The 11,936-nt window shown below is 40.2% G+C and overlaps 1 protein-coding gene across 1 annotated transcript; it reads right to left on the reverse strand.

Annotated features, from left to right (window-relative positions):
* Window positions 1-4,904: 4,904 nt before the first annotated feature.
* LOC139914037 (uncharacterized) lies at window positions 4,905-10,599 on the reverse strand. The gene is made up of 10 exons (XM_078289641.1): window positions 10,579-10,599; window positions 9,688-10,167; window positions 9,266-9,399; window positions 7,360-7,522; window positions 7,025-7,233; window positions 6,546-6,634; window positions 6,384-6,452; window positions 5,513-5,617; window positions 5,340-5,414; window positions 4,905-5,190 (listed from the first exon to the last, which is right to left on the reverse strand). The coding sequence occupies exons 2-10, from the start codon at window positions 10,134-10,136 to the stop codon at window positions 5,020-5,022; spliced, it is 1,464 nt and encodes a 487-aa protein (XP_078145767.1). The 5' UTR covers window positions 10,137-10,167; window positions 10,579-10,599; the 3' UTR covers window positions 4,905-5,019.
* Between the last annotated feature and the right edge of the window lie 1,337 nt (window positions 10,600-11,936).

Below are 11,936 nucleotides of genomic sequence, written 5' to 3' on the forward strand. Positions count from 1 at the left end.
GACAAAACATTCAAGCTCCATGGAAAGGCCAAGATAGTTTTGCTTAAAAAATCTAAAGTTTAGTCTTCCTTAATAAGGGATAATCAGATAATTAGCGTAATTATTCTGTTATGTTGCTTTTGAATGAAACTGGGTAAATATAGAGGTAGATACCTTTATGTATATCCAATATAGTATCCAATATAGTGTCCACCATGGCACACAGCACGTCCCTGAAGGAGCCCGTCACTCCACACATGAAGTCATTAGTGGAGTGGAAAACTCCTCTGCCAACGACCACAGGGTCGACGTAGCTGAGGTAGAAGTTTCCTGGGGGGAAGAAATGAATAAAATCATGGTTACATTAGTTTTATGCTAAAATGTTGACAACTGTTCTCTTCCAAAGTGTGTAATGACTCTTAGTCAGGCAGAGTGTAAGTGATTGGTCTCCTCATACCCTCCTCATCAGAAAAGTAGCGAACAAATCCATCTTTTGCTTCTGTTATTTCGTCTGCTGCATAATTTGCTGCTGACATCGGGTCACTTAAATCAGGCGCACATTCTGGGGACAAGAAAAGAATGAAGTATCATAAAACTATTATACAGTAAACAAAGTATACCATGCAAACTGTCTCTCTTATGTACCTTGAACCTTATTGAGCAGACTTGATACTTCATCAACAGCGTCGTTTACAGCTTGCACAGGGTCCAAAATGATTTCTTGAATGTCTGAGAATAGCACAAACAAACATACAGATAATGACATTCTGTATATGTAAGTAACATAAATATGTTTGTGTGAGATAAAAGACAACTTATCAGGTATTTGAGATAATTTACTGCATTTCATAGTATAAGCAAATGACAGAGCATGTAGTATATGTCAGATTGCCATAGTTAACTTATTTAAGATAGATATATAGATAGAAAGATAGATAGATAGAGAGAGAGCGAGAGAGAGAGAGAGAGAGAGAGAGAGAGAGAGAGAGAGAGAGAGAGAGAGAGATGCACATATGACAGGCAGATTGAAACAAAGAGTGGGCAACAGATAGAGGTAAATGAAAGACAGAGAAAGAGGAAAAGAAACAAGAGAAGAGGAGGGAGCAGAATAGAGAGAGAGAGAGAGAGAGAGAGAGAGAGAGAGAGAGAGAGAGAGACTAACCAGGGACTGCCTTGTATTCTACAAAGTCGAACATCACTACTCCCACAACCACCCAGGACAGGAGGGCGACCAGGGCGATCACCAGCTCCACAGAGAGCCTCAGCTTCCTGAGCAGCCCCAGGCCTCTGGACTTCAGCGAGCTCGGTGCCGGAGCCGCTGCCTCGCTGGACCCGCCGGCTGCAGAGGAGGAAACGGATTTTACTCCTTTGAATGGAGAAAAAGGAGAGAGACTTTATTGCACCTGCAGATCCTAGTCACTCTGTTTTGCACTACCAACGCTTCTCAGCATTATCAACTTGGTCTTTTTCTATCCTACTCATGACTGTGACCCTATTTAACTGTTACCAACTATATGCCAATGCTGCTGTACTGGAACAGTTCTTTGAATGCATCCTTGTTGCATGTTTAGTCTACTGTAATACAGCCATTCTGACTGATGGGTGACAGTGTAAACATGATCAGCATAACTGCCCCACTTCTCAATGTGCATCTTATATTACAAGAGAAAATACAAACAACAGTGCAGTAACCAATACTGATCGCAATTTCACAGCGCTTTCATTCATAATGTTTACTGTCTCAAACATATTGGGGAAACCTTCTCTTTGTCACATTCAAAGTTCCTAATGTTCTTTATTGTTACTTTCCAAATATACTGTAACACAATGCAGCATGTTGAGTCAGCAAAGCTGTTTACTATGCTTCAAGTATTTTCTGCTCATGCAATCATTACCCTCCAGTGTACTGAACACTGTGATTCAGTATTTGATAAATAATGCTACATATCCATCTTGGACAAAATCATTATCTTAAGTTTTTTATCTAGTCTGTGAAAGTGTTATCATTTTGTGAACAAAAAACTTAAGGCATCCACTAGCTTTTAAAATCTACCATTGTCCCATTCATTTCATGCTAACAAATTGTTTGTAAGGGAAGGTATCTCTTTTTTCCAATGACAACTCATCACTTTACTTTTGGCGAACATATTAACGTGGCTTAATCAAAGTTTCTGGCCAGGAAGGTGAATTTAGTGTGGCATGTCTGGAAAAATAATGTTCCTCAATAGCTGTATGTCCAGACTGAGACTGGAAGACTCCAGACTAAACCATGACAGGTGAGGGATGTTTCCCTTGTGATCTGTAGGGATTTAAACATCACATGGTGGAGTCATTCCATTTAGCTGGACTATTGTATTCTGTTTTATTAATTGGCTTACTGGAATTTTCCATTTACACCTCATCCCCTGCCTGTGTATAAGATCTATTTTCCTGATATCAAGGGATTATTTGAATTAGATGGAATACTTAAGAGGCTATAACTTAATTAACATAAATGTATTTGAAATCTTGCTAGATTAAAAATCTGAATCAGAAATCTGCTGATTTCGGTGGAAAGCTGATCCAAACAAACATGCACATGATTCTCATTTATTTAGTGCAGTGGAAAATGCTGGTCATGGCATTTAGTGACGTCCTTGCCATCATCAGCTAACAGAGTATTAGTGTTGCAGTTGCAGTGTACTTTACAAGTGGGACCGGGCGCCAAGGTGTTAGAGACACCTTCACACTGTGAATGAACTCTGAGCATGCCTGTCTCATGATTCACTTCCTCAAAAACAAATGTTGGATGATAGAAAAACAGTAAACTCTCCTATCATTCAACTGAATTATAGAAAACCGACAGGTGGTGTCACTGTTTTACCACAATATGTGTTGTGACTGAGAGAAAATTGATTCAAACTTTTGCACATTACATGGAAACAGTTCATTCAAGACCTAGGACTTCTTCAAACAAGCTATTTAGTTATAAAATACCAGTTCTTTGAGCATTTTGCATAAGATGAAGAAGGAGACTTGATTTAAATGGTATGAAAAGTTGTTGAAACCCCATGGTCAGCCACAGCAGCAGTCATGTCACAGGAGAGGAGCACTAATGCTCTGGCTACATGATATCCTGTATTTATAGCAACCAACTTTCAGAACATTTTCCTAAGAGGGGGTACCCTATACAAACAGTGCCATCTATTTATAACATAGTCTTGTAGGTGTTGCACAGTTGTTATGGAAATGTGCGCTGCAGAAAACAAAGTTAACTGTTGTTAATTACACAGGTGTAAAAGCCCTACCTTCAGCCATGGTGACATGAAGACTACTTCAGGTATAATCCTTTGACTTGGGGGCAAAGCCTCCACATACAGAGCTGACTGCAGGGAATAAGCAAAGCCTTTGTAAATCCAATCAGCATCCACTTGTCAGTGAAATTGTGACCCAGTCAATAAATTATTCCAATTCCACTCAGCGATCACGGCGAATTGTCCCGTTTCCTGGCCCATATAATCCACAGGTTGAACTTCTCCAAGAAAAGGAAGAAATTGGAAAACAAAATAAAAATTGTGGCTTCACAGGTGGTGGGGAATTTGGAGCTGCCGGTGTGGCAGCATTGCAGAGGGGGGTCTGGGGATGGTAGGGCAGAGGAGAGCAAAACAGGGGAGGAGAGAGCCAAGCTAAGCATAGGGCTGGGTACAGACAGCAGATCCCACCCAGTGTTACTGGTGCCTCACATGGGTATAGGTCAGAGCAGAGCACAGGGAGGCTTCAAGGTAACTTTATCCCCCAGAAGGTCCGGGTTATTCTTAGCTGGAGTTCTGCACACCAGCCGCTCTGTCAGGCCTTTTTTGGCGGTTGAGGGTGGGTGTGTTAGATCAGTTGGCCGAATGGGGAACCCCTACTGGTGGGACGGTGCAAGGATTGGAAAAAAGGATTGGAACATACAGTAACAGGCACCCCGAGATGGGGAAAAGACAACACAGACTCACAGTTGAAACTTGTAGTGAAACTTGTAGTACAATGTTCCTCCACTCTTATGTCCTCAGAAATGTATTGCTTCTTCCTCCACTGTTAGACGTGATCACAAGTGATAATATTGATGGTTGCAAATTATTTCATTTTGTCCTTTTTGAGGTTTTGACATCATATCACTCACCACTCTTTAACTGAATCTCAGATGTGTTGTAGTCTTTGGTTTCATGAAGCAGTTTCAAAATAAACATGTTTCTAAAATTATTAATAACTTCACCAATGAGCCAAGCCAGCACTTGCCATCTGTGAAAAAAGGGGTTTAGTGTTTGCCTTAAAACACTGCCCTCTTGTGCTCTGCTTTGTACCCTACAACTGTTTGGTCTACTATATTAGTACTGTATATACTGTAGTGTTTTATGACAGTTTGCTCATAGAGGAACATCAAAACCTAAATTAAATGGCTATGAATCTGTACAATTTAAAAAGTATTTTTCTCCTTAGAAAAGTGTGTGAATCCCCACTTGGATTGTGTAATGCTAAAAACAGTCAGGGTTCAATGAGTCACTAGGACCTGAATGGTAAAGCAGCACTGAGCAGCGTGACAGAAACTAACCTGTTTCAGAGAAATAATGTGTTGTATGTCGTCTCAGTTGTGTTTCCTGGTTACATGACCATAGGGTCAACAACAGGTTTAACAGGATATACAGTTCTGCTCATACTACTGGAAGAGTATAGTGTAAAGCAGTGCCTTAAAGTAGAGTAGGAAGTAAATTGGTAAAAAGATATAGTCAAATTTTTCCTTGAATGTGTATTTTTTGAGCGCAGCCTTTTATTTAAAAACACTGTTTATATGGTATGTATTGGTACACACAGATAAAAACTGTTTATTGAAACATTATAAAAACTACAGTATATGAGAGTTTTTGATAGAACAACTCATGTAGAACACAGCTTTGTACATCAGCTGTTGACTCAGGCTGGATTTATTCAGAGATATCAAAAATACACCTTAGAAACACAAACAAACAAAAAACACACGCGCACACACACACCCCCACACACCCACACCCCCCTGTGTGTTCACAGTGTAGCTGCAGCATTGGGGGCGACGGGCCTGATGATGAGGGTGAGCTCCATGGGTACAGGAGGCAGGGCGTATCTCTCCTGCCGCAGCAGCCGCAGTAACAAATCCTCAGTGTCCTGCGGCCAGCGGTAAACACGCGTGTTCTGAAGCCAACCTGGGACGTGCCTCTGTAAGGAGTGTGTGTATGTACATATGTTTATGTGATAGAGAAAGTGTAAGGAAAGGGAATAATTGAGTAACAGCAAAACTTGGGTGTGGGTGTGGCAAAAAATCTATATATTTTCAGTTATTCAGCAAAAATTCTGAGTTCTCTCACCTGGGTTGCATCAAGGAAGAGAACGGGTACAAATCTGAAATTCAAGCTGCCTTGCTGAATGAATTCATTCTGCATCTGGAAAAAGCAGATTTATAAGAAGCAACTCTCAAGCAATTCTTCTCAGAGTTATGTCTCATAAAACAAAATGAACATTCATAAGTTAACATTCTCACCATGGAGTAAATGTATTTGGTATGCAGACCACGTCTGTCCACTCCAGATCCTTCAATGTCCGCCTTATACTTGGGACTGATGGCGATGATAATCAGGACAGATTGCTGCATAAAAAAACACATCATCACTCTGCACTGACAATTACACATTCACTGTCTAAAAAGACTGTGGAATAAAAGAAACGTGTAGAAACCATTCAAGTATACTGGGACATTGTAGACAAAAAAGAAGAAAAAAAGAAAAGAAAGTCCGAGGCACTCTCTCTTGGAAAAAGTTAAAAGCCTTTAACAGCTAATGCATAAAGTCAAAGATAAAAAAGCACTGTGTTGCGTCTCACAAAGGCTTTTTGACTTTTTCCAAGAGAGACCACCTTGGACTTTTTTTTTCTTCTTTCTTTTTCCTTCTTTCATCTACAATGTTCATAAATCCCAACTTCCAATGAGCATCTCTCCAAGACATCTGAAGCCCAGGCAGCGTTTCTGTTCTGTGCTACATTTGGTTTTCATTATTACTGTATCCAGCGATTATTAGGTTTCTAGTGGGATATTCAATCACCTATTAATGTGTAATATCACATTTTGTCTGATTTTGAGAACCACTGTGCAGATAGGGCTGTATTTTAATAGGCTACGTTTTCCCACTAAAAACCTTATTTTTAATAAGTTATATATGACTCTATATAGTTAACTCTATAAACTTTATGTTCTGTTCTTATCCTATTCTCTGCTGCTGTGATGATCCAACTCATTAAAGTTTCAAGTCTGATCTAATTTGTATAGGACTTTCAAAACAGCCTTAGAAAGCACTTTACAGACAATAAAACAATAAGATAAGCAATTAAACTTTGTGTTCTATACTTTGTCCACTTACATCTTTTAGGTAGCTGTCCATCCAGTTGTTGACGTCCATGCGTCTAATGGGATTATCAAATATGTCAATCTGTGAAATTCAGACGGGCCACGGCTGTTAGTGGACTGTAAAGCTGATTCAGGTAAAATAAAATGTCATCTCTTATAAGATTTAGTAACTTACAGCTGGTCGAAAACCTTGCTTCGTAAGAAATTCCACAAAGGGGACCATCTCCGAGGCCGTGTCCGCAGAATAGGTGACAAAGATGTTTCCTGAGAGGAGAATAGTAAACAGTGTGAACCCAATGACACTGAATTTCCCTCTTTTCCACCTTTTCAACACAAACGCCATCTAACACATCATAAAATCCAAATAAATCTCAGAGATTCTGCTGTAGTACCACATAATATATCACTCTCCATTAGTAAATTAAAAGACTTTTTGGGAGTTTGGGCCATTGGTCACCTTACCCAATATGTGAATAGAAGGTTGGCACCAAAATCATCTCTGTGTCTGTGGTACAATTACTGAACATATTGTATGCTACAGTACCAGTCAGAGCTACCAACTGGATACACAGATTTTAGGGCCAATCCTCTCCTCACATATTGGGTAAAGTGACCAAACTGTTGTCCTGTAAAAGAAAGCAGAAAGCGACTCACGACACTCATCAGGCAGACTGATGGTCCTCCTCGTCTCATGTGGGTCTGAGGCAGCTGCTGCTGCTGGACTCATCAGTCCTGGCTCTCTCAGGTTCATCACGCTGACCTGTGACACGCCCTCCACAGGAGGAACGGAGAACTGCGGCACATTAACTGAGAAACCTGCTTGGGGAACACTCCCACTCATGAAGTTACCATGAGGATGGAGCCTGAAGTGACAATGTTGAAAAATGTGAAAGAAAACGAACAAAGCCTCTTTAGTTGCATCCAGCTGACACATGGTAATATGCAAAGACATTTTCATTCCTCTCATTCCACCCCAAAGTGTTTTTTACCAGTTCTGGAGGTCAGACCAGGCTCGTCTGTCCTGGCAGGGAGTGGAGTAGTGCCATGGGTGAGGTGGGTATCCACTGACTGGATGGATGCCGTACACACAGTCTTTGAATTCTCCTCCTCCTGCAGAGTGGTAATACCTGGCATCCATGGTCTGGTGATAGTCTATAGATACGGTTTAAAAATAGCTTTGTGTAATCACATGATAGTAAGCACGTGTTCTGTGCTGTGAGTTATGTAGCTTTGATAACATAAAACATAGCATAAAACAGTCATAAAAAACGCTGAAAAAATACAATAGCCTCTAATGGCAGCATTTTCTCTCTCAAATTACTTTTTTCCTATCTTTGTTCCTTTCATTGAAATACACAGTACTGGAGAGAGATGGTGACCTATACAGGGAGGAAGGGGTTTTCATCTTCTTTGACTCCTATAATTGGCAATAAGGCCTTCCCCCCAGGTATCAATAACAGGGTTTTTGATTTCTGGCACAGGAAGGGGATTAGAGTTATTGGTGACCTATATTCAGAAAATTCATTGATGTCTGTTACACAGATTAAAATTCAGTTTGGCATACCACGTACGCACTTTTTTGGCTTTTTGCAGGTTCGCCATTTCATACAAACAGATATTTTGCTGCCTCCTGGTGGTCCAGTGGCTAGTCCCCTGGATAAGTGCCTCACAGGGTTCACCAAAACTAAAGGGTTTATTTCATATTTTTTTTACCAATCATTGGATTCCTGGAATGAACATAATATTGATCATGTTCAGTCAGTATGGGAGAGAGATCTGGGGACTAAGTACGAAGCAGACGATTGGGCTGAGTGCATCCTTGCATGTCACGAAACATATGGCTGTAACAGATTTAAGGAAACTCAATATAAAATCTTACACAGACAGCAGAACACCCTACATTCTTAATAAATTTGACCCCAGCCGATCTCTTTGCCTGAAGTGCAAAACAGAGATTGGTACTTACATACATTGCCTGTGGCAATGCCCCATCATTTGTAAATTCTGGTCAGCAGTAACCAAAGAATTAAATGCCATTTTAGAAAGTAGAATTGAAAAAACATCGGGTCTGTTCCTGCTTAATCTGCCTGACAAGAACCTGCCTCTTAATGCTTCTAATATTCTGCTCCTCCAAAAATTGATTTTGTTTTGGCCAGAAAGTGTATTCTTTTTAACTGGATTATGGATAAGCCTCCTACAGTCACGCAGTGGTACCGGGAAATATTTAGGGTCTTACCCATGGAGAGACTCTGTGCTAGAGCCAAGGGTAGCCTAAAGATCTTTAATAGGATATGGAAACCCTTGATCAGCTACTTACCGGATGATCTGGTCACCCTCTTGCAGGGAGGCAAAGATACCTTATATTGGAGTACTTCAGGGCAACCACAAGGGACTCATTCTACCTGAGCAACCAGTGTCTACTTGCCTTACGATGATAAACAGTCAGTCATAGTTTACCTTTTTTTTCCTTTTTTTTTTACATAACATCATTGACCAAAATTAGTAAATGAATGAAAGTGAAAGTGCTAAAGGACCAATTTGTTGCATACTATGAACTTTCCCCAATTTACAGTCTTTTCCTTTATAATTGTTGTGTACTGTGCAAAAGTGTTTGTGCTGTGTGAGATGACCTCAGGGGTTGGATAGGTTGGGGGGACAGGAAGGACAGTGTCTTTCTGTTAGATTTTCTTTGTTAGGTTGTTACTGTTGACTGTATGTTTGTTTTGTTTTGTTTTTTGTTTCTTCTATAAAAGCAAAATGGAGCATTACTAGCTAATTATGATTTTTTCTGTTTGAACTTGTATGTACCTTAGTAATGTTCCTGAATAAAGAGATTAAAAAAAAAAAAAAAAAAGGAAATACACAGTACTCAAACACAAAGGCTATTTTCCTTACTGTATGGGTGCAAGTAGTGTTGATGGGGTGCAGTGGGGGTGTAGTGTTGCCACTCGACTTCAGATCTCAGTGGTAAGGGAGGCTCCAGTTCCTCCAGATCGCTCTGAAGCTGAGCTTGGTGTTCATTCTTTCCCCTGAATATTAAAGGGCAAATCAACACTAAATCTGATATGGCAGAAAGTTATTGTTGAACTGCATGTATTTTGCCTTCGAAATCAGATTTAAAACACCTGCATTGACATCACTGATTGGTTTCAACCCAAAAAGAGCAGTACAACAAAGATGTTTTGTTCTATGTGGTTTAGTGTTGATTTGGGCTTTTACGTGTGAAGTTAATCTGCATTGTACTGCATTCCTTGTTGGTTTCTTTGTTGGATTTCTTAACACTGACGTAAGAAGCCTGTTTTTTCTCACTCATTTACCTAGTTGTGTCTGTCCTTGCAGGCTCTGTGGGCCCGCACAGGTTTGGGGCACAATTCCAACAACTGCAGGCTCCTCTCAGGTCCAGCTGACTGCTCTGTGCAGCAGCAGGCGGGCAGCAGCCGTCAGCGGGTTGATGATGACGATGGAGATGCGTCCCAGCTTGAGTCTCTCCTCGCTCTGCTGGCTCTCTGTGCTGCGTCAGCTCTAAAGGCTGCGCAAGACGAGCTGACTGGCTCCACAGCTCCGGCCCTCTGAAAACCTGTCCGCCTCTATATGTGCTTTGATAGAAATAATCTGCATCCCTGCGACAGCTTGGCACTACCTTATCATCACACGGATTAGCTTGTAATATTTTATTTACTGTGATTTCAGGGCTCATACCATTTCCTGAAGGCTTATTTATATTGCAAAATGCTTTCAATTCTGGTGCTATTTCAGATTCCTCCATTTTAACCAGGTTACTTCAGTGTGGCCAGAAGCTATCAAGTAAGAGAGAAGCAGAAAAACAGTTAAATTGTCAAATATTAACCAATTAAGTCAAAAACAAACACCAAACTCTGTGGAAGTTGACAGTATGATAAAAAAAAAAGCATATATATATGAATTTTAACTAAAAGTGTCTCCTATAGACAGTTTTCGTCATACATAAGTTTCTTAAATTGTTTTAGACTTATTTTACACGAGCCATCAAAGCCACTTAAATTATTTCAGATATAGAATAGATAATTCAGAGTGATTTCCTATTGCCGGTTTCCTATTAGGCATTGAAAAAACACACAGTAATCAATTTGACATTACCTCATGAAAACATGATGCTTTTAGAAAAATGTGCATTGTACACACAGGACCAAATGAACACACCCTCACTAGGAAGAGCAACAAAAGCCTACCTGTTCCTTGTTGGATTCTTCACACTCCTGTGGGTGCAGAGGCTTGTAGCTTAGTTTATATTACAGCCTGCTGTATGCAAATTCTTCACTACTTCACCAGCATCCAATCAGAGGCAAGAGTGCATTCCGGCAGGTTTTGTTGTGCAGAAAGATCGGAGCAGTTTCTGATAGTAAGGTAATACTGCACAATGGACTGACTTCATTTGAAAACGAAAGTTACCTTAGAATAATCTATAAAGGATTATTAGTCTATAGGCTTAACAATGAAACATTGGTTGTTATACACTAAAGCAAAAATGTAAATAGTTTTCACTCCTCTTTGTCAGTTGCTCGGTGCTGGTATGCGCAGTGAGTCTCACTCTTATTTACACAGCAGATACCTGTGAAGTGATTTGCATATATCCGCGGTTCAGTCATACCGTCTTCTTCATGTCATGTTCAGCCTTGGGCGACAACCACAGAGACTCCAATCACTCTTAATGACAGCAGTGCCCTTTTGGATGCTTATATTTATATAAAAATGAATGATTGATTTCTTCTGTCAATCCATTTTTTGTTTGCTGGTGTTGGAAAAGTCTCTGGCACTGCATGATCTCTAAAACAACAATCAGGGCATATTTGAATGGGTTTTTTTCATTGGTTGAAACTGGTCAGCTTACAGGATCATGATGATGGCAAGATTGTTTATTTCAAAACCAGTTGTGTACAAGTAACAGACAGAGACAATAAATAATGTGGAGACCAAAAACATTTCCTGTATATCTACTGAATGAGGGTAAACAAAGTGATACAAAATCTAAGGATCCTTTGCTCACTTCCCCCCCCCTCAAAAAGTAACATAAATACACGTAAAGAAATGGCGTATTGTCCTGGAATGCACCATCTCACATACTCAGTACTTCAGGATGTGTTGTCCAGAGCTGCAGGTTTCCCCGGCAAAGGACATACAAGAATGGCAGACATGTGGAGCAAATAAATACCATGAAATAAACATGTCTGGTCTCATAAACAACATGTTATTTCCATATACACATTATGGCGGGACAAATACAGGTACGCATCCTTCATTCCAGTCATGAAAATGGCAGTTTGTTTGTTTGGCCTTTAGAAGCAAAAAGACAATCTGTATGTTGAAAGCATAATTCTTACACAGCCTGCTGCCATACAATAATGCAACATACATTTTTAAAATATCATCATTATAATAAGCAGTCAGCCTAACAATGGTTGCTGTTAGTGGGACGGGTCAGCCCCCGTTACAACCGCAAGAAGCCATAATGAACTAAAAGTTACTTTAAGCGGATTCGAAAATCATTGGCTGAAGCACAAATACAATGGATGCACTTAATATCAGTGCA

The sequence above is a fragment of the Centroberyx gerrardi genome, chromosome 17 (assembly GCF_048128805.1).
Source record: "Centroberyx gerrardi isolate f3 chromosome 17, fCenGer3.hap1.cur.20231027, whole genome shotgun sequence".
Lineage (NCBI taxonomy): Eukaryota > Metazoa > Chordata > Actinopteri > Beryciformes > Berycidae > Centroberyx > Centroberyx gerrardi.